This window comes from Bufo gargarizans, chromosome 1 (genome assembly GCF_014858855.1).
Source record: "Bufo gargarizans isolate SCDJY-AF-19 chromosome 1, ASM1485885v1, whole genome shotgun sequence".
NCBI lineage: Eukaryota > Metazoa > Chordata > Amphibia > Anura > Bufonidae > Bufo > Bufo gargarizans.
Window position 1 is genome coordinate 720087402 of NC_058080.1, and position 24065 is coordinate 720111466.

General features: G+C 41.3%; 1 protein-coding gene across 2 annotated transcripts in view; it reads right to left on the bottom strand.

The window, feature by feature from the left end:
• MALT1 (MALT1 paracaspase) overlaps positions 1-24065 on the bottom strand; it is a 110032-nt gene that overhangs the window by 65247 nt on the left and 20720 nt on the right. For both annotated transcript variants that reach the window (XM_044276346.1, XM_044276345.1), the window contains exon 2: positions 7018-7184. In XM_044276346.1, the coding sequence (XP_044132281.1) occupies positions 7018-7184 (167 nt within the window). The remainder of the gene's footprint in view (positions 1-7017; positions 7185-24065) is intronic.

Sequence of the window (24065 nt, forward strand, 5' to 3'; positions counted from 1 at the left end):
GTATGGAGTAATGCCGCACTCGGGAGAAATTGCATAACAATTTTTGGGGTGCTTTTTCTCCTGTTAACCCTTGTAAAAAAAAAAAAAGAGCTAAAACTACATATTATTGTTAACATGTAATTTTTATTTTTATGCCCCACCATTAATAAATTCTGTGAAACCTGTAGAATTAAAATGCTCACTGCATCCCTATAGTAATTCTTTGACAGTTTCAGTTTCCAAAGTTGCGTCGGTATATGAGACAAGTAGCACTCAAGGGCCACATGAATCAGGGAAATACATTTAGACTATTATTTCTATATCACTAAAAATGGATTAATATTGAAAATCTGCCCTTATTTTTTATTTTTACATTAAAGAGGTTGGGTCATAGACTACTTTTCACTTTCCCAATGTATTTTCATCAATTATTCTAGCTCCCATTCTCTCCTTGGATTGTTTTTTTTTTCTTTCTAAAATTTGCCTCATTTGCAGTTTTCTCTTATCCCCCATGTTTGAATCCTACTTCCTGGTTTGTCATGTGACTTCAGTCCCATTATGCCATAGGGCAATGAGATGTGTCCTGACATCAGCAGATCATGTGACACTAACCACGCCCCTTGTTCTTAGCACTGGGGCTTCCTACAGTATAAGGCACCTATGCAGGACGTAACAGCAACTAAAAGTCGAAACAGATTTGCCACAGGGTGCCACAGTTTTGAGAAATGGTGGTGTTTGGGGAAAGTGATATAACACTGATACCTGTTGGGCGGTATACATTTATATTAATTCCTGTGAAACACCTCAAGGGTTAGCAAACTTCCTAAATGTCATTTGAATACTTTGGGGTGCAGTTTTTAAAATGAGGTGAGTTTTTTTGGGGGGGTTCTAATAATGGGGTGAGTTTTATGGCGGGGTTCTAATATATAGGCGCATGCGGCAGAATACAGGTTTCTTATTGCCTGGCTGTGTCAGTCAATGGTCCAAGGGGCTGGGCAGAGAAAGGAGGGGAGCTTTGGTGCAATGAGGGCTTAGCCTACCCTCGTTGCATTTAACACCTCATTTGCATATTGATTAATGGGGAACATACTCGGTTGTATAGGCATGTCTGCTCACAGACTCCCATTAAATCATTCTGACTTTGCAGTCACATGGTAGAGTGCTCCTGATAACTTGCTTCAATATAGAGAAAAGCTAAACATGGTACGACTCACAGATATTCTTATGTGGGAAAATGTGTCAGAGATAACCGTCGCATGGTGAAACCATACTGTAACAGCAAGCGCAAAGTCAGTATGGAAGGGACCGGTTTTCATTGCAGCCCCACAGAGAGGCGCAGTTTTTCCTTAGATATATACATGTTTTGCAGTGTGTCACACAGGAAATCTGCTCGCCCCGGTCCGTGTATTACTCACGTACAGCCAGCAGCAGACAGACACAAGGACGTGGATTCACTATGACACATCTGAGTATGTTCAGCAGTGGAAATCAAGTGCCGGATCTGATTTATTTTTTATCATGTTTTGCATAGATTGTTTTATATTGTATAGATTTTATTTTATATGTGTTACATTATGTTTTATACTGTATAGATTATATTTTATATGTATTAAATTATGTTTTATATTGTATGGATTTTTATGTGTTACATTATGTTTTATACTGTATAGATCAGTGATGGCGAACCTTTTAGAGACAGAGCGCCCAAACCGCAACCCCAAAACCCCCTTATTTATCGCAAAGTGCCAACGCAGCAAGTTAACATGAATCCTACAGTCCAATATAGTATATCTTTCATGTACTTTATCATGTAGTAGCTATAATAGCCTGTCTACATTCAGTGCGCTGCCTATGCTGTTCATGGTGCGTCCTGCGCTGATGAATGGCAGGAAAGGTCTAAGGCATGTTGGTACACTCAGACTTTTTCCAGGGTGGGGGTGCCCACAGAGAGGGCTCCAAGTACCGCCTCTGGCACCCGTGCCATAGGTTCGCCACCACTGGTATAGATGATATTTTATATGTATTACATTATGTTTTATATTGTATGGATTTGATTTTATATGTGTTAAATTATGTTTTATACTGTATAGATTATATTTTATGTTTTACATTGTTTTTGCATTTTTTTTTCTCTTTCAGCAGGTGAGAGCTTTTGATATACTACTTGTCCGGAAACTTAGGTTGAAGCTTCAGTAATGGTCACTTGCTGCTGTAAACAATGACTATGATTTATACGTGGGGTATAAATCTCCAACCCTGCTATCAGACGACCCACTGGTGGGCCCAGATGCTGGCAGAATAATGGTCTCAGATGCTGTGGTAGCCATGCTGGTTCAGTATGCCTTCAATTTTGAATAAATCCCCAACAGTGTCACCAGCAAAGCACCCCCACACCATCACACCTCCTCCTCCATGCTTCACGGTGGGAACCGGGCATGTAGAGTCCATCCGTTCACCTTTTCTGCGTCGCACAAAGACACTGTGGTTGGAACCAAAGATTTAAAATTTGGACTCATCAGACCAAAGCACAGATTTCCACTGGTCTAATGTCCATTCCTTGTGTTCTTTAGCCCAAACAAGTCTCTTCTGCTTGTTGCCTGTCCTTAGCAGTGGTTTCCTAGCAGATATTCTACCATGAAGGCCTGATTCACACAGTCTCCTCTTAACAGTTGTTCTAGAGATGTGTCTGCTGCTAGAACTCTGTGTGGCATTGACCTGGTCTCTAATCTGAGCTGCTGTTAACCCCGCGATTTCTGAGGCTGGTGACTCGGATGAACTTATCCTCCGCAGCAGAGGTGACTCTTGGTCTTCCTTTCCTGGGGCGGTCCGCATGTGAGCCAGTTTCTTTGTAGCGCTTGATGGTTTTTGTGACTGCACTTGGGGACACTTTCAAAGTTTTCCCAATTTTTCGGACTGACTGACCTTCATTTCTTAAAGTAATGATGGCCACTCGTTTTTCTTTACTTAGCTGCTTTTTTCTTGCCATAATACAAATTCTAACAGTCTATTCAGTAGGACTATCAGCTGTGTATCCACCTGACTTCTCCACAACGCAACTGGATGGTCCCAACCCCATTTATAAGGCAAGAAATCCCACTTATTAAACCTGACAGGGCACACCTGTGAAGTGAAAACCATTTCAGGTGACTACCTCTTGAAGCTCATCAAGAGAATGTCAAGAGTGTGCAAAGCAGTAATCAAAGCAAAAGGTGGCTACTTTGAAGAACCTAGAATATGACATATTTTCAGTTGTTTCACACTTTTTTGTTATGTATATAATTCCACATGTGTTAATTCATAGTTTTGATGCCTTCAGTGTGAATCTACAATTTTCATAGTCATGAAAATAAAGAAAACTCTTTGAATGAGAAGGTGTGTCCAAACTTTTGGTCTGTACTGTATATTATTGTCACTTATTCCTACATCTGTATTTAGATTTACATATTTTTTATATCTCTTTTATACCCAATAGGTCTCATAGTACAGCAGATTTTACAGCATCTTTTTAGCATATTTTTAGTACAGTATATTTTTGTGCCACATATTTATACCTAATAGGTCAATAGATTATACATTCCAAGATATATATATATATTTTTTAATACAGCATATTTTTAGTACTGCATATTTTTAATACAGCATATTTTACATAAATAAGGAAGTGGGTAATCCTAAAATATAACATTTAATAATTTTGCAGATAAAAAACTAGAAAATCCTAAATAAAGTGTGCAAAGACAAACCTTGGGATAAAGGGTGATTGAGCCCTACGTAATACAAGGATAATTATCCCAAATGAAAATACATGAATATATTGAAAATGTAGTGCACGGCGGCACTAGTAACCAGTAGGTCCTACCGGTACCACGGGACAGGAAGCAGATCGTTCACCACCAGCTGTACTCCAATAAGGATATCTCCACGGATGTAAAACGATGAAGTAGTGATATCAGGCAGTGAAACATGTGTGTAGGGAGCGTTTCATAGATTTTTAGGGACATACAGTATTTAGATTTTCAGGGACAGGTTCCGGACGGGGTCGTCCTTTTTAGGACGAGTGCCCTGTGGTGAGGCTGCTACCTATATCTAGTATTAGGGCCTCTTTGCTAGCCAGCCATAGGGCTTGTACAGGGACCCTACACAACTGTGTATCACTGCCTGATATCACTTCTTCATCGTTTTACATCCGTGGAGATATCCTTATTGGAGTACAGCTGGTGGTGAACGATCTGATTCCTGTCCCGTGGTACCGGTAGGACCTACTGGTTACTAGTGCCGCCGTGCACTATATTTTCAATATATTCATGTATTTTCATTTGGGATAATTATCCTTGTATTACGTAGGGCTCAATTACCCTTTATCCCAAGGTTTGTCTTTGCACACTTTATTTAGGATTTTCTAATTTTTTATCTGCAAAATTATTAAATGTTATATTTTAGGATTACCCACTTCCTTATTTATGTCCTCACTTTTGGTAATCTCGAGCGCAGATTCATATCAGGTCTGACCTCCCTAATCAGTAATTTATAGTTAACAGCATATTTTACAATATATTTTTAGCACAATTTTTAATACAACATATTTTAGTATATCACATTCATAGTACAGCTTATTTTTAATACAGCCTATTCTTGTGCTGCATATTTTTAGTACAGCATATTATTATGTATATGAGTAAAAAACCCTTACTGTATGGATACTGGACGGGCCTGGTTCCAGTCCAATTTATAAGTACATTTACAGTGGTCTTATTCTCTTTTGAATTTTCTGTCACTGCAGTAATATCCGGGACACATATCTTACTAGGTTGGTGCCATCTACAAAGATGGGGCGAAATAGAAATAATTATTGGCTTTTATTTACTTGTCGTTCATTTTTCGCCCAATTTTTTTTTATTTTTATTATTTTAGATGAAGGCAGAAAAGGAAAAAAACTTCATTAAGGCCAGTAGGGCTCATCATATTAAGTCTGTATATTCACCGGGCTTCACTTTGTAGCAACTTATTGTCCAAATTTCCTCCCTCTTGCCCGACTGTATTTTTTCTATGCCCCAAAACCACAATGTATTTGGATTATATTTAATGTGTCGAGAGACAGCTGTATCCTTATTAGTTTTAATAGCACTTATATGTCCGGAAATTCAACGCCTTAGTTCTTGTGTTGCCTACATAAAGATTGGGGCAGGAGCAGGCAGCTCCATGGGTTTTGCGGGTTATTAATTGTCTGATCTCATATTTGTTCTCATCAGTAGGATTACCGTAATGAAATTTCAAATTCTTGGAATATACTTGCAAAAGGAGCTATCACCACATAGTGTAGAACCTCGGGCTCTGTCCTTACTTGCTCCATGAGTAGTGCTGTTCTCCTGGAGGAGACTATGAACCAGGTGATCTTTAAGATTGGCACCCCTGTGGTATGTTATATTTGAATAAGGACTTAGGACTGATTGTAAGTCTTTGATTGTAAGACATGCCTAAGGACATTGCATATTTCCCGTGCGTATCCATCATAGGGTAACTTTTTAAATGATTTAATAAAAGTAATATTTTAAAAGTTAGGCCACAAACAGGATCCATATAGCCCTTGGCTATTAATCTTTATTAGCTTGATACATCCTGGGCCATTTTGGGTCTATTGTTTATAGAACTTGAGACTACCATCGTTTTATAGACAATCATCTTGGCTATCTCATACATAAGTTGGACTTGCAGCTATTTAGCATATGATAGTTATGCAGATTCTTGTCATGTAACTGCATTATAACTGTTTTGCTCCTAAAATTCTAAATTTAAATTATTTTTATTATTTTGTAAATCCACCATTGGCTTTCAACACTGCCTGAATCCTTCTGGGCATGCTCTCGATCAGATTCAAGCATGTCTCTACAAAATCTGTTCCCAAGTCTCTTCTACACATTCCCAATGTTGGTGCATACTGGTCGACTCACTTGGGTACGAATACAGCTTTTTCTTCAACTCTACCCATAAGTGTTCGATTGGGTTGAGGTCTCGGGACTGTGGGGGCCAATCCAGGTGTAGTTACATGACAGGAATCTGCATAACTAATCATATGCTAAATAGCTGCAAGGCAAATCCAGCACCTCTGCTTCATTGCCATTGAACCATTTCTTCACCAATTTCGACATATGGCTCAGGTCGTTGTCCTGCTGGAACACTATGTCGTCCTTTTCATACCCATAGTTTCTTCCAGACCCATTTGCACTTATCAGAGCCCATCTCATCTCTTCAAATCACCAGTTTCCAATATTCTACTGTCCACTGTTCATACTTTTTTGCAAACTCGAGCTGACGCTTCTTATGACGATATTGATGTCGAGGCTTCTACACCTTTTTTCAGGCCACCATTCCAGACTCGTGTAATGGACATCTGTGATCTCACTATTATGAACCATTACGAGCCACCTCCACTGCCGTGTTTGTTGCACCAGAACTGATAGACCTTGTGATGAGCCGACTTGTTGACTTTGATATTTTGCCTGGACGTCCACCTCTTGACTTTGGAAAGGAAGGACGGACTTCATTTCGTATTCTTCCAACTGTCATGGCGCTCACTTGATGCAGTTTGGCAATTTTCTTGGCCAAGATACCACTATCGATGAGCTGGATGATGCTGTTTCTTTTTTCTTGGGAAATCTTCTTCATGGCTGCTCCTGGATTCGAATCCAGTGCCTTTTCGCTTGGGAATCAACCTAATAACACACTGAGCTATTAGAATGTGAGAACAGGTTGTAATTTGTAGTATACAAAGAAAAAAGATTGTTCCACCATCAGGAGCAAAACAGTAACAATGTAGTTACATGACAGGAATCTGCATAACTAATCATATGCTAAATAGCTGCAAGTCCAGTTTATGAGATAGCCAAGATGATTGTCCATAAGATGATGGTAGTCTCACGTAGATATGGAGCCTGAAAGTCAGAAGTTCAAAACATTGCTATCCTTTTGCTCGTCAGTGTATTCGTGGGATACAGGAGCAACACAAAAAAAATATCAAAAGTAAAGTTCCAACCACTTCACCCGGGGGGCTCAGGATCTGAAGAGCATTTGACTGGCCGATGTTTTGTAAAAAGTCTGCCAGTTCTTTTGCTGTACATCCCTGATCTCCCATCAATCTCAACAGACTGCGGGCAGGACTTCCTTCTGGCTCCATCACCTTCAGGGAACACTGATGAAGTTCCAAGGAACTGGGGACAAAATGTATATAATAAGTTCAGTCATTCAATATTATTAGGTGATCACATCTTCATATGTTATGTCTAATCAGTCTGAATGGGCTATGGAGGAAAAACACTAAATTCAAACTTCCCACCACAGTAATTATTTATAATGGAAGTGCCTTTTGTCGACATGCAAATGGCATTTAGTAGCCACATTTCTATGTTGACTGTGGATGTATTCATACATGTGAATACACCCATCTTTAGAGCTGCCTATAAACATCAGATACCAGGATAAATAGCAGCCATCATGATGTAGGGACCAAGGGGGTGGGCCCTCAGAGTTAGTCCCATCCCTGAACATCATAAATGAGTCACATTTATCACACATATTTATGCAACCTAGGACTGTATTAACTCTAGCAGTTGCTGCTTGGCATTCATCGTCTTTCTCCTGCTCCGTTTTCTCTACAGACAGTTTTTTTGGATTTCGAAATAGCAGCTATATAAGCAGAGTGAAAAAACGAGTTTGGGAGCTTGCAAGTGTGTTTTGTCTTAAGTGTGTGATTTAAGATTAAGTGACTTTAGATTAATGGACATTAGGAAGGAACTGCATGTATTCAGTGTTTTTCTTTTTCATTGCATTGTGTGGTTTACCTTGTTTTTGTTTAATCCCATTAGCAAATATGTGCTCCATGATTGTCAATGCAGTCAAGTCAACATCTTGTGCAATGTATGCAGTCCTTGAACAACCCTTTGAGGGGGCATATTTCTATGCAAAATGTGAACAAATTACATTAGTGACTTTCAACACTGTGATACCTTGGCAATATGGAAAGGAGCAGACGCTCGCTGGGGTAGATGATTGGGAGTGTGGTAGTTTGGAAGAGCAGGAAAGAGAGGCAGCTAGCTGGGTAACAGTTAGAAGACAAGGTAGAGGGAAGATCGCCAGGGAGGCTAGCCCTAATCTTACACACCCCCACAAGTTTGCCAAGTTGGCAGGTGATGGGGATGTCAGTACAGGGATGGGACTGCTGCAGCAAGACATTTCCTCTGCTAGTCAGGGGAATGTCATCTTCAGCAAAAATGGAACCAGGAGGGCAGGCCAGGCCAGATAGATGCTGGTAGAGGGAGACTCTATCATTAGGGGTACAAATAGGGCAATCTGTCACAAAGACTGGGATCATTGAATGGTGTTTTGTCTTTCTGGCACTGGAGTTCAACATATTATGTATCAGGAATAGTGAATAAATATATGTAGTGGCTCACTTGTCGTGATTTCTGGAGTGAGGTGCCCTGTTAAAAAGGGTTACCCTAAAAGCCTCTCAAAAAGAGGTATACAAAAATTAATTATATTAACACACACTCTGTCATTCGGAGCTGTATTAAAATCTAGTGCTTTAATTGGATATAAAGAAAAAAAATATATAGATAGAACGGGTAGAGACTGGTTATTATAAGTAATAGGCAATATACTGTAGATACTGTTCTTTTTGTTGCTCCATAATTTTATCCAAATCAAATATCTTCATGATTGAGTCAAAGAGTTCTTCTTTAACATGATTAATCAAGGGAATAATATTTATCGAACCCAGTGATTGTGAAAGAACGTAAAATTGTAAGAATAAGAATAAAAATGAGTTTCAATTAATCATAGTGATTTCTTCAATTGTTATTTCTTGATTTGTTGAAAATATAATATCATTTAATATATTCTATTTCATTAAGTGTCCTTTAATATATTCTATTTGTATATAGTCTCTCTTGGTGTAAAAATAAAATAAAAGTGATAATATCCCTTAGATCATTAGCTTAGTTCTACAATGCCCCTTATATAATTTGTAGTATTCATTCAGAACACAATATCCAATAGAGCAGGCATGAACAACCCAAGGCTCTCCAGCTGTTGTAAAACTACAACTCCCACAATGCCCTGCCGTAGGCTGATAGCTGTAGGCAGTCTGGGCATGCAGGAAATTGTAGTTTTGCAACAGCTGGAGGGTCTCAGGTTGTCCATCCCTGCAATAGAGTATGGTTAGAGTGTTATCGCTGCTGAGCAGCTATATTACTGCCTTGACATCTTCAACAGGAACAACTCCCCATATACCGAGTGACGTAGCCGCAATGGTGTCCTTTCCAGGTTTGGTGTCCCACGTGTTAGTAACTTCACCTTTCCTCTGGGTTAACAGACCACTACTAAGTCTGGGACTATTAAACCCTCACCCAGTTCGAGTGTTTGTAATATTTTCTTCCGTTTTTCTTTAGCAAATGTAAATCTTTTTTTTTGTTTGGGTTTTGTTCGTGGCTGTAAATCTCGGTATATAATCCTTTAGGGGGTCTTCCTAGATTGCATTTAATCTATCACCAAACGCGTTTTGGAGCCTGCACGCTCCTTCCTCAGTGGTATATCGTGGATCGGGTTGATAGATTACGGGAGGGACTGGTGAAGACCCTACAGTCATGGTACACACTGGCACCAATGACAATGTTAGAGGTAGGTGGAGGGTCCTTAAAATAATTTCAGGGACTTAGGTTGCAAGCTTAGGGCAAAGACCTCAAATGTCGTATTTTCTGAAATACAATCGGTGCCACGAGCCGCACCAGAAAGAAAGGGGTAGATTAGGGAGGTAAACAAGTGGCTCAAGTGGTCTAGGAAGGAGGGATTTGGGTTTCTGGAGAACTGGGCCAACTACTCTGTCGGCTACAGGCTCTATCGTAGGGATGTGCTGCACCTCAATGGGGAAGGGGCAGCTGTTTTAGGAGAAAAAATAATGGCTAAAAGGTCGGAGGAGTGTTGAAACTAGGGACCAGGGGAGGGTGACTACCTTATAGAAGGGGAAGATACTGCATTGTAAAAAACTGAGAGGAGGAAGGGTTTGCCTTTATGTAAAGTACTGTCTAAAGCTCACACTTTGGAGTCACTGTGGGTAGAAATACCTGGGGTCAAAAACAATAATAAAATTCTGATAGGAGTTTGTTATAAACCACGTAATATACCAAAGTGCACAGAAAATCTACTACTAAGTGAGATAGATAAGGTGGAAAATCATAATGAGGTTGTTATTATAGGGGACTTCAGTTGCCAAAGCCAATAAGATAATGTAGATGCCCGTGATGAGAACATAGTCCTACCACTTTACAAATCACTAGTCAGACCACACATGGAGGACTGTGTACAGTTCTGGGCTCCTGTGAACAAGGCAGACATAGCAGAGCTGGAGAGGGTTCAGAGAAGGGCAACTAAAGTAATAACTGGAATGGGGCAACTACAGTACCCTGAAAGATTATCAAAATTAGGGTTATTCACTTTAGAAAAAAGATGACTGAGGGGAGATCTAATTACTATGTATAAATATATCAGGGGTCAGTACAGAGATCTCTCCCATCATCTATTTATCCCCAGGACTGTGACGAGGGGACATCCTCTGCGTCTGGAGGAAAGAAGGTTTGTACACAAACATAGAAGAGGATTCTTTACGGTAAGAGCAGTGAGACTATGGAGCTCTCTGCCTGAGGAGGTGGTGATGGAGAACTCCCTAAAAGAGTCCAAAAAGGACCTGGATGTATTTCTGGAGGGTAATAATATTACAGGCTATAGCTACTAGAGAGGGGTCATTGATCCAGGGAGTTATTCTGATTGGAGTCGGGAAGGAATTTTATTCCCCTAAAATGAGGAAAATTGGCTTCTGCCTCATGTTGTTTTTTTGCCTTCCTCTGGATCAACTTTGCAGGATAACAGGCCGAACTGGATGGACAAATGTCTTTTTTTAGCCTATGTTACTATGTACCATGGGCTACATACACTTTTTTACATATATTTACAATAAGATTGTAATTCATCTGCCAAGTATCTTCCAACCTTGACAGTTTTGAGGAATTTCTGTAACCTCTGCAAATATTGTCTGCTAATACAAAAAATAAAATAAAATCAGAGGTAAAATCTATATAGTATGGTAGCTGCACTCTTGCCAGTATATGATTAGATAAGTCTGTTGATTCCGGTGGGGGCAGAGAATACAAAATTATACATCACATTTTCTGCTAAACAGAGGTGGTCATCTATTATGCGGCGTGCCCATGTGGTCTCATCTATATAGGGATGATCACTAGGGCGTTCAAACTCAGAGTACTCGAACACATTCGAGACATTAGGGCAGCAGGTGAGATCACTGAACAAGAGAAACTCAAGAAACTGAAACCGATTGCAAATTATTTTCGGGAGAATCATAACAGCAACCCCAGGGGGATTTCTTTCAGGGGGATAGATCTGGTAAGATTGGGAATTAGAGGAGGAGACATTTGCCCTTTGAATATTGGAACCATAATATTTCCTATGTGACCGTTAGGATGGGTTGAATGGAATGGGAAGTGGGAGAAGACCCCATCATTCGTTTTTGGGAGATACCACTATATGAACTATCAAGACGTATGAGCAAAGTGATATGAAATTGTGATATATTTTTTATTTTTGCACATTAATTTTGGCACTTGTGGTTATTATTTTATCATATTTATTGTATGTTTGCACTTTGTCACTTTTTTACTATTGAATGTTTTATGTGTAGACACTATTATTAATATTGTCCATTCTTCTAATGGAATATGGTCCTATTATTATTTTCACAGATATTTTTTATATTTGCACTAGGACTATGTATCATGTGTATGTCATGAGTAGGGAGGTTCTTGCACTTTGGCACTTTATTGATTCCAGTATTCACTAATATGTCACTATTTTAATATCATATAAAACTGTTGCGGTATTTATGTAAGCGCATGAGTATGTCCCGTATTACTATGATATAGCTGAATAGCGCTAATAATGGATCGGATCAGACTCCACTCTGTCATAGTGTTTCTGACCTTTTCCTTATAAGTCCTCTTTCTTCTCATATATCTTCCTTATAGCCAGACTTTCTTTCGTTATGGTTTTTGGTGTTGAGCTATGGACGCCTAGTGTATAGTTTACAGGGTTGCTTGGTTACCCTGTCAGCTGTTTCAGCGCATCGCTGTGGTGCGCTATGCTCCGGGTCACATGAGCGCACTGCTACGTCTCCTTGGGAGGCGGGCTGGAGCGTATGGCGTGCGTTCCACCCCTCCTCCTGATGAGAATGGCGTCTCCATGTTTTGACCGCGGCGCGCAGCATCAGGTGGGGATGCGCTCAATAGGACACAGCAGCTGAATCATGTGAGTTCATTATGTATACTTGGCGCCCTTTTTTGGATATAAATTTAGGTTGAGGGCCCGTTTTTATTACCTCCTGATGAAGCTGAGGCGAAACGCGCGTCGAGGTTTTCCTGGCTGACCAGTGCTGTTTCTTCTACCCCCAATCATGTCTTGCGGTATGTATTACCTATATGTGTTAGGCTCTTTGTGATATATTGCATTATATTATTTGTGGCCTCCTTGATTTGCCCTCGCTGTACTATTGCTTCGGGTTAGTAGTATCTATCAGTGTTATTATACACTTTTTAGGTTTGTTATCTGCATAGGGTTATACCTACATTGTGGGATATACCCAGGGGCATATAGAGCCGGTCACTATGTGCTATTTGTGTATTACAAGGGCACATATTTATATTTGTGACTATGCGGGACATGTGTAACATCTGTTTGAGGGTAGCAGCAGCAGTGGTTAGGTTATTCTGGTACCTTTATACGTCTGTTTCCTCTTTCGTTCTATTTTTATATTGTGATATGCTTTGTATATGGACTTTATATGCAATAAAATGGAGTTATATTTTTTGACTATTTTGGGCATGTGTCGTTGTTTTTGAGTAAACAACATTGTAGGTAAAATCTATATAGAAGTAACTTTTATTGCATAACTTCTACAGGAAAATGATTCATCAATGGACCACTTCCTTATATTTGTTGGGCTGGTATGGCAGCAGAATCATTATTTTTAGGTTACCTTCAATATGAAAGTGTCTGAGGGGGTTTTCCCTTTTTCATCTTTCATCTCTAAGGCCTCTTTCACACGGGCTTCATATTTTTGGCCCGGATAAGAGCCGGGTGCGTTGCGAGAAAATGTGGGATTTTTCCGTGCGAGTGCAAAACATTGTAATGCGTTTTGCACGCGCGTGAGAAAAATCGCCATGTTTGGTACCCAAACCCGAACTTCTTCACAGATGTTCGGGTTTGGGATCGGGGTTGTGTAGATTGTATTATTTTCCCTTATAACATGGTTATAAGGGAAAATAATAGCATTCTGAATACAGAATGCATAGTACAATAGTGCTGGAGGGGTTAAAAAATATATTTTTTTTTAACTCACCTTAATCCACTTGCTCGCGCAGCCCGGCATCTCTTCTGTCTTCTTCTTTGCTGATTGCAGGAAAAGGACCTGTGGTGACGTCACTCCGGTCATCACATGGTCCATCACATGATCTTTTACCATGGTGATGGATCATGTGATGGATCATGTGATGACTGGAGTGACGTCACCACAGGTCCTTTTCCTGCAATCAGCAAAGAAGAAGACAGAAGAGAAGCCGATCGTCTCCTAGCAACCGTGCATGAAAATCGCACCGCATCCGCACTTGCTTGCGGATGTTTGCGATTTTCACACAGCCCTATTCATATCTATGGGGCCTGCGTTGCGTGGAAATCGCACAATATAGAGCATGCTGCGATTTACACGCAACGCAGAAGTGATGTGTGAAAACCAACGCTCATGTGCACGGCCCCATAAAAATGAATGGGTCCGGATTCAGTGCGGGTGCAATGCGTTCACCTCACGCATTGCACCCGCGCGGAATACTCGCCCGTGTGAAAGGGGCCTAAGGGAAATTTCGCTCTTCAGAAATTCTGGCTGGATCTCAAGGATTCTTACACAATCCCCAAATTTAAGGTTTCATGATTGAAAGTAGTAGGAATCTCTGTCCACACATCTGTTATCTCCTTCTTCCTTTGTCAGATCTTCATATTGATTTTCTATAAGAACGATCATTCCCTCCTCGCAACAGCAGCCATGACATCATGTTTTGGCTGCAGCAGCAAGGTGCTAGTGCCAGTTAGGTGACTGCTGCAGCTAGTCATTGACCTTAGCAGTAAACACCGCAATTACTAATAAAAATAATATCAGATCCGCGCTCAATCTTTGGAATCACCCATCAATCCAGAGATTATTCTTATCTCCGGCTTCTTCCTTCTGGTGATTTTTCTGTTGGTGATAAAATCTAATTTCTCTACACCAACCCACACAGCAGTGGATAGTAGTAACACAATCTTGCTAGACTGTGTTACCACTATCCACTGCCATGTCAGTTGGTGTGCTGCTACGCAGTTAAATTTATATAGTTTAATCCATTCAACCATTCATATATACTATATTTGGTTATATGCTCCCATCTAGTGGCCGTTTTTGGTATTGCACTTGTTTTTTCCTGTTCGTGATATCTGTGATTCATTTCATTGCTCCACCCCTTCTTCTGTGTACCTCACTTTCTGTTTCTTCATACTGCTCCAGACATATGCACAGGCACACATGTATTCTCATGTACGCTTACAAAAGCATCATCTTTTGACCGCACAATACCGGAATCCATCTGTTCTGCTGTACTCTGTTATCTGGCTTATAGAATAAAGCAACTTACATGGATAAACTCGGTGTTGGTGAGTTCAAGCTATCTGATAAGAATTGTCCGCAGTGATTATATCTGCTTATACAGGCCAGGCATAGAGGTCTCACTAGGGATAAATCGCTATTACAACAATCGGAGTCAGAATAGTTGGTGTGGGGAAATATGAGATTTTATCCTTTTATTCTGTGAGTCAAAAAAATGTCAGTTTTGCATACCTTGTGCTGGCGTACTTCACTATTGCTGTTGCTATTTTAGTGTAACCAAAGCATGGAAGATCAGAGTTTCCGGATACAATTTTGTTCCGAACAGAGAAGAGAGAAGGATGGTGTTAATAGTTACCAACAGTAAAAGCACCAGAAGGAAGACTGAGCGCGGATCCGTTATTGTTTTTATTAGTATTTGCTAAAGGGATCTGGACTTAAAGGGGTTGTCCCACGAAAAATATTCTACAGTTTTTAAACCAGCACCTGGATCTGAAGACTTTTGTGATTGCATATAATTTAAAAAAATTTGCATAGCCACTGAGTTATTGCATAAAATGTATCTGTATAGCGCCACCTGCTGTTTGTTCTTTTTCTTATTTCTTTGTCTTGCTTACTGGGATGGCCGCACATGCTCAGTTTCATCCTTCAAATGCCTCCTGGGCTGTGATTGGGAGAGCATGGACACACCCCCTGAGCTGTGATAGGGAGACCTGAGACACGCCCTCTGAGGTGCAGCAGAAAAGACACTCCCATTGAGCTGCCAGCTTGATAAAAAATCTAGCAGAGCAATGAATGAGGAGATCTCTGAATCCATGAGAGGTACAGGGCTGGTTCTAGCTTTGTTAGAAAGATTGTCATGTACTATGTGATTTTCATTTTTTATATTAGTCACGGGATAACCCCTTTAATCCCTATATAGGATCCCGCTGCACAAGAGACATATTCAGCGATCTAGATAAGGACATACGTGCTGGTTTTAAAGTATACATCACAAGACTGCTGAGGCCAATGACATAGTAGCCAACAGACCTGAATTTTCAGAGACAGTCCTTGCAAGTTCAGGTTGTCCTGGGGTGTCCCAAATTTATCGACTACATTATATCGACATGTAACCGCTGCAGTCAGAAAAATAAAGCCTACAGGTGCTGGAACGGATTGGGTTCAGGGTGATGAGTATACTTTTTATTGACTTAATTTTTTTTCCTTTCTCAAATTAACTTGGTCAGTCCCTTTAAACACTGTTCCCTAAGCCTTTCTACTGGCTTAACAAAGGGTTGTATCCCTGATAAGTGTTTCCACTTCAATAGCGTGACATCTCCCCCTCTGCTAGAGATGCAATGACCACACTGGTGCCTTTTACCAATTGTACAGGATTTCTGGACTATTTTCAAAGAACAGATTAGTAATCCGTGTTCCTTGCATCTTCCAATAGATCACCCTATCATACTTCATCTCCCTCTTACCTAACTCCATCAACCATACTTTACAGTCAAATGGAGATCTTGGACGATTCCTGCTAGTCATCAGTGAATACTGTAGATAAAGTTGACCTAATTTTTTTTAACTCTCTTCCACATCTAGAGTCCCTGGATTACCTTTAGAGGATTCCCGATGAATTGAGATAATAATTTCATGTGTGTTCCCTCAATCGTTTTCCCCGTCCCCCTTTTTCGGTATTATGCCTTGACTTTAATTACAATCAAAATAGATTTGTATTTATACCTATATGTTTCCTAAATTAATACAGTTCCTTTGGGATCAGAAATAAACCATTGTCGATAATATCAGACAACTAGCAGTAATATCTGTGGAATCCGCTACACCCTTTCATACCCCCAGTTTTTCTGTTTCCTTTTTTATTGTTAAGAAATACTTCAGTACTATATGTATTATGTCTATTGCATAAAGTTAAAGGGATTATTCAAGATCTATAATGCCCCCCCCCCCCCCCATATGCCCGGGCCCCTCACACGGATTGTACTTACCTCGCTCCCCAGCACCCGCGTCGCTTCTCATACCTGCTGCCGCTGCATCTCCCCATTGCACGTATGAAAACATCCACCATCGGAGGGGGCAGCCAGTAGCAGGCTGTGGCGGGAACGAGTCTCCCTAGCACCACCCACGATGCTAGGGAGGCTTGTTCCCGTCACGGCCTGCTATTGGCTGTCCCCTGTGACGCCGGATATTTTCATCCATGCGACGGGGAGATGCAGTGGCAGCCGTGCCGGTATGAGAAGCAACGCGTGTGCTGGGGAGCGAGGTAAGTATAACTTCTGTAAGGCGTTGTAGAACTTGGATAACCCCTTTAACCCCTTAGTGACCAAGCCTGTTTGGGCCTTAATGACCAAGCCAAATTTTGGAAATCTGACATGTGTCATTTTAGCTTAGAATAACTTTGTAACGGTTTTGCACATCAAAGTAATTCTGACATTGTTTTCTCGTCACATATTGTACTTTACTTAGGTGGCAAAATTCTACCGATAAAATATGCGTATCTTTCTTTATTAGAAAAGTGAAATTTTATGAAAATTTGTAAAAATTGCCACATTTTCCTATTTTCAACTGCAATATTTCATATACATACATAAATACTATTCAATATTTTTTTATCAGAAATTTATTTCCACATCTTTACTTTATTTTGGCTGCACTCACAAAAATTTTAACTTTTTATTTAGGAGACTTTACATTTTAACATAAATGTTAAAATTTTTGAAGTACATATTTTTTCCTGCAACAAGCCAAGTTTGCAGAGGTTTATAAGTGTCAGAATAATAGAACCCCCCCAAAAGTGAACCCATTTTAAAAACTAGGCCCCTTAACGTATTTATCTATGGGTGTAATAAGTTTTTTGACCCACTAGTTTTTTGTAGAAATTAATACTAAGAAGGTGAAAAAAAAATGTAATTTTCATTTTTTACACAAAAGTGTCAATTTAAAGACAGATTTTTTTTCTACAGAGCACATGAAAATGAAGATGTACACTCCAAAATGTATCACCTTGTTTCTCCTGTCTTCAGAAATACCCCCATTGTGGCCCTAATCTTATGTCTTGACAAACGGAAGGGCCCAAACATAAAGGAACACCCAGTTGTTTTCAGAACACAAAATTTGCTTGAAAATGGTTCAGGCCCCATTGCACACTTGTAATGGCGTTGAGCTGCCAAAACAATAGAAAACCCCCATAATGGACCCCATTTTGAAAACTAGACCCCCTAAGGTATTCATCTAGGGGTGTAGTGAGCATTTAGACCCCCTAGTTTTTTGTAGAAATTAATGCTAAGGGTACTTTCACACTTGCGTTTTTCTTTTCCGGCATAGAGTTCCGTCACAGGGGCTCTATACCGGAAAATAACTGATCAGGCATATCCCCATGCATTCTGAATGGAAAGTAATCCGTTCAGTTTGCATCAGGATGTCTTCAGTTCAGTCGTTTTGACTGATCAGGCAAAAGAGAAAACCGCAGCATGCTACGGTTTTATCTCCGGCGAAAAAAACTGAAGACTTGCCTGAATGCCGGATCCGGCATTTTTTTCCATAGGAATGTATTAGTGCCGGATCCGGCATTCAAAATACCGGAATGCCGGATCCGTCCTTCCGGTCTGCGCATGCGCAGACCTTTAAAAATGAAAAAAATAAAAAAAACGGATCCGTTTTGCCTGATGACACCGGAAAAACGGATCCGGTATTGCAATGCATTTTTCTGACTGATCAGGCATTTTTCTGACTGATCAGGATCCTGATCAGTCAGAAAAATGCCTGATCAGTCAGAAAAAATGACATCCGTTTGCATACAGTTTGCCTGATCAGGCAGTCAGTTCAGGCAACGGAACTGCCTGCCGGAATCAAACAACGCAAGTGTGAAAGTACCCTAAGAAGGTGAAAAAAAATGTAATTTCAATTTTTTACACAAAAGTGTCAATTTAAAGACAGATTTTTTTCAACAGAGCACATGAAAATTAAGATATACACTCCAAAATGTATCACCCCGTTTCTCCTGTCTTCAGCAATACCCCCATTGTGGCCCTAATCTTATGTCTTGACAAACGGCAGGGCCCAAACATAAAGGAACACCCAGTTGTTTTCAGAACACAAAATTTGCTTGAAAATGGTTCAGGCCCCATTGCACACTTGTAATGGAGTTGAGCTGCCAAAACAATAGAAAACCCCCATAATGGACCCCATTTTGAAAACTAGACCCCCTAAGGTATTCATCTAGCGGTGTAGTGAGCATTTAGACCCCCTAGTTTTTTGTAGAAATTAATGCTAAGAAGGTGAAAAAAAAAAAATTAGCTCCACGAACCACCCTCCCTCCCTGGAAAGCCCACAAACTAAACAGAAAATGAGAATAAATTGAATTCCTGAACCCCCCCCCCCCCCGTTCTTTTTGGTAATAAATAAAATTAATAATTTGCAACCGTATGGTACGTTTCAAAACAGGGGTAATTACAGAGGCCTGGTTGTGATGGGCAACTGGAGCAGTAAATCCGGGTGTCCCTCCTCCTTCCATGTTTGCTACACACCCGGCATCTTTTCTGTGGATAAGTTTTGCTGGTAGTGGCAGGGACAGGGTGAGGGAAATGGCGTTCTGAAAGCCTTCGAACGTCCTCCGATTCGAAGGCTTTCCTAGGTGCGGGGGACTCAAACGGGAGACTCTCAATCACCTTCTCCTGGTACTCGAGGAAGTTGAGGTTTCTCTGGGACTTTTTGAATAAAATAAAACTATTGTAGATAGCAATCTGGATGAGGTAGATTGCTACCTTTTTATACCAGGCCCTGTTTTTTCGTTTCACCAGGTAGGGGTGAAGCGCTTGGTCCGAGAGGTCTACACCTCCCATAAATTTATTGTAGTCTGTCACACAGACCGGTTTGTGCTTGTCCGCCGTAGCCCCCCTCTCCCTAACTGCCACTGTGGTGTCTGCATGCAAGGTGGTCAGCATGTAGACATCCTTCCTGTCCTTTCACTTCACGGCAAGCAGCTGGTCACTTGCGAGGGCGAAGGATGTTCCTTTCTCCAAACGTTTGGAGACCAGCGGTTGTGGGTATCAAACTCTATTTTTGCGGACTGTCCCACAAGCCCCTGTGTTTGCAGCATGGAGGGATTTATAAATGGGTATACTAGTGTAAAAATTATATGTGTACACGTGGTACCCTTTGTGCAGGAATGGTGCCAATATTTTCGGGGCAGCCTGGGGGGTTAAGTTGGGAGTCTCTGCCCTCATAAATAGACAGACCACAGGTGTAGCCGGTTGTGCTCTCGCACACCTTATACAACTTTACCCCATATCTGGCACGCTTGGAAGGAATATATTGACGGAAGGAAAGGCGGCCTTTAAAACTAAAAAGGGACTCGTCAACGGATAATATTTTCTCAGGGGTATATAATTTCAAGAATAAATCTGTAAGGAGGGAAATAAGGGGTCTCAATTTATTTAGGCGGTCGAAGGCTGGGTCAGTTCTGGGGGGGACTTGGGAATTGTCAGAAAAATGCATGAACCGCATTAGGATTTCATAGCGGTTACCGGACATAACTGCTTCAAACACAGGGGTTGAGTGGACAGTACTCGCAGCCCAATAGGATCGGACAGAGTTTTTTTTTTTACAATGCCCATGTCCAGGGTAAGCCCCAAAATTTTTTTTATTTCAGGGACACTTGTGGGGGTCCACCGTCTTACATAAATAGACGTGGGCTTTTGTACAGCAAACTGTGTGGCGTACAAATTAGTTTGCTGCACAATTAACTCAAGGACGTTATCATCTACAAATAAATGAAAAAAATCATAAGGGGTAAAAGTGCCGACATCCACATTAATTTGGGGAGTGGATAAAAATTGGGGTACTTGGGGGGAAAATGAAGTGGCAGGAACCCACGTAGCAGAAGGGATGGGACCGCTGGGTGGAGAATGAGGGGAGGTGGCGACTTCTACCACCATAGGGCTATGGGGTCTGGGGATGGAATCAGACCCCATATCTGAAAATATTTCCGCCTCTGAAGCGGTGCCAGATTCAGAGTGGTCAGAGCAGAGAAATTCGTATGCCTGCTCCGCACTTAACAATCTCCGAGCCATTTTTTTTTTTCTGTACAGCTCATAAAAATAAAAATAACTGACCGTCCCTAAAATGACTGACACCCACTGACGGAGTGACACCCACCGACTGACGGAGTGACACCCACCGACTGACGGAGTGACACCCACCGACTGACGGAGTGACACCCAACCACTCACTGACACCCACCGACTGACTGACACCCACTGACCGCCAGTAACAGACGAACAGGGTCCCTAATAAAGATAATTGACTGTAACTAATAGACGTCTAATGACGGACGCCTAATCACGGACACCCACTGACCGCCAGTTACTGATGTTTTTTTTCTTGTTTTTTTCACAGTATGTATTCACAGAGCCAGGACAGAAGTCTGATCTCTCTCTCCTCACAGAACAACTGCGCTGAGGGGAGAGAGAAGCACAGCCCCTGTCCTGGCTCTGTTTTGTAAATATAATGGATGTGATCTCCATGATAGGTTTATCATGGAGACCACATGATCAGGGACCATTATTATTGGTCCCTGATGGTTACTGTGCTGAAGGCAGATCTTCAGCACAGTAACCAGTGCGCATGTCTGCACCATTTTTTTTTTATTAGATGGGGGGGCACCCTAATAACTTTATTAAAATATATGTGAGGGCCATATTGCCCCGATCGGGGTGCTGGGGGACCCGATCGGGGCATGACTTGAACTTTTCTCTCCTCTCCTGAGGAAAGAGACCTTACAGTAAGCGGCGGCGGCCGGCTTTCAGTCTGCGCATGCGCCGGGCCGCCGCCATCTTCCTTGAGGGTAAGGGGGGGTGAGGATCGGGACCCAGCTTAGGGACAGAAGTGCTGGGGGACCCGATCCTAGCACCGGAGACTTTCTCCCTCCTCTCTTACATGAGAGGAGGGAGAAAGTTTTAGTACAGGCATCATTTTCGGTGATCGCCGTGATAAAGTGTATCACGGCGATCACGTGATCAGAGACCGCTTGTCAGAGTGATCAGAGACGCTTGATTTTAGCGTTAACTTGGGCTGAAGTGCCGCCGTAAAAAGGCGGCGCTCCAGTCCAAGGCCCCTTAGTGACCGCCGTAAAAACACGTATGGGTGGTCACTAAGGGGTTAATTATTTGCATTTGTCTTGAAATTCTAATATTTTAGAGTTTTGTACATAAGCCTCCTATTCAGACAGGTGTCTCCATGGTAACAGACTACAAACAAACGGTGTAGTCTGATCCTGTAGTTATATTTCCTTCCATTTGTTCTATTCTTCCTACTAACCTTCCCACTGTATGTAGCAAGTAGTTGGGGGGGGGGGGGGGGTTAGATATATTAAGAGTATGATTGCAGGATCACTGCACAGGATTTGTTTGTAATCTGTAACAAGTAAGTGACGGGCTGTCACTTACTCTGTATGTTTTACTTCAAAGGAGAATCATCCAAGATTGAAAAATAATAATAAATTGTCAAATTTTTTGAAAATTAGAAAACAAAATATGTCCCTATTAATTACAACTACTACGATTCCAAGATTAGGACAAGTCCCCAGAAACACTGTCCCTCTTGGCCATAGCTGTATCTGGTATTGCAGCTTGGCCATATGAACTTCACTTTCGAGTCCTACTTCTGCACCCCCTATAGCTACACCTTTGGCTTTTTTTTATTTTTTATTTTAATACAGCTACTATTTGTAGCCGTGCCCTGAACGGGGCACAGTGATTCAGTGATTTCACACTTCCAGTCTTTTTTTTTATAAAAGAGAAGCTGTAATATTTCTTTGACATTCAGAGACCACAAAATCTGCAGATATCTAAGCGTTTGCATAGAGACGTTTGCAATGATTATTCATGTAACACTGGAAAACCCCTATAATATAAGAACAATTTAAAAGTGTTCATGAAGTGACGATGCCCAAAGCCACCAACATTTTTATGTACCCTATGACCCAATCTACAGTACCCCAAGAATAGTTTAATAGTTTACATTTGATGTTCAGATGTATTGCAACCCACATAATTTTGTATGGATGGGTCAGGGTTAACAATTCTGACTGTACCCTTTAGGAGGCTAGGAGTTGGAGTTAGGTCCACCCCTAGTTTTACTGTGCGAGTCTAGGGCTAACTGAGGAAGAGATAGGAACTACATGTGCTCAGTCCTTGGACCTTGAAGAAGGTCTAGGCCCAAATCCCAGAAAATCACTGAGATATTTGCTTCTAGAAAGCCATCTGTACAACAGTACAACTGGGAGAAAAGAAAGAACTAGAAGGTCCATTGTCCAAGGTATTAGTTGTTTAAGGCTGATACAGACTTTACTGCAGGGAGAGGAACATTGCTAATACATCTTTGGTGTGAGGACTGCCACAATGTGAATAACTGTTCCAGCCAAAGCCACTACCACTCCCATCCTTTGCTGTGCTATTCCACGACAAATCTACGAACAAAACCTCACATGCCAGGAGGGTCACCCCCCTGTCAATAAATGCTAGGTTGCTCTAACATACATGACAGAGAAGCTGATTACACAGACCCCTGAGGTACTATTGTAATGTATCGCCTTATGGTCTCTGTGGACCTCCTTCCATTTCCAGGCATTTCCCACCTACCACAAGCCAACAAGCTAACTTTATCCCCTGCCTGTGAAGTCACATCTCATGGTCTCACTTACTCCATACTTCTCAACACATTCTTGGTCTTCAAGCTTTTTACATGGTGTTGGTCTGACTCTGGCCCTTCTGCTGTACCCTTCATCTATCCCTTGCCTGCTTTATTTTATCCTTTTTCCAAAACTGTTCCCTTCCTGCAGGTCGATCCTTTTTATTATTTCACTTCTGTGGAGCCGCTCCACATCTTCTGGGAAACTGGCAACCCTAGAGTCCACAACTTCTATTACTCTCAAGACTATAGACTCTTGATTTTCTTTAATGGGTCACCACAGAAACAATCGGGGCTCACCTCACACCCAATTTGTGTCATCTGGTGGGGACTCTGTTGGTTGATTTTGTTTGACCGCGTCTGTTTAATTTGTATACCTAATTTTCCTGTTCAAATTGCTGGTTTTCTAATCCGTACTTTGTAATCCTGCTGTCCTTACTATAAGATAAATCATCTCTCCCTGCCCTGACTTCCTGGTGAGCCTATGGTGGGCGTGGGTTTATACACAGCAGCCAATCCTTGGAGGCAGAGCTGCAGGGGGAGGGACAGTGCAGCAGCCTGAACCAATGATGTGACAGGGGGTGTGTTTCAGACTACATCAGACTCCCTATAAACACTGCAGCTAAGATCACAGCTCTGCCCAAATGGAGCT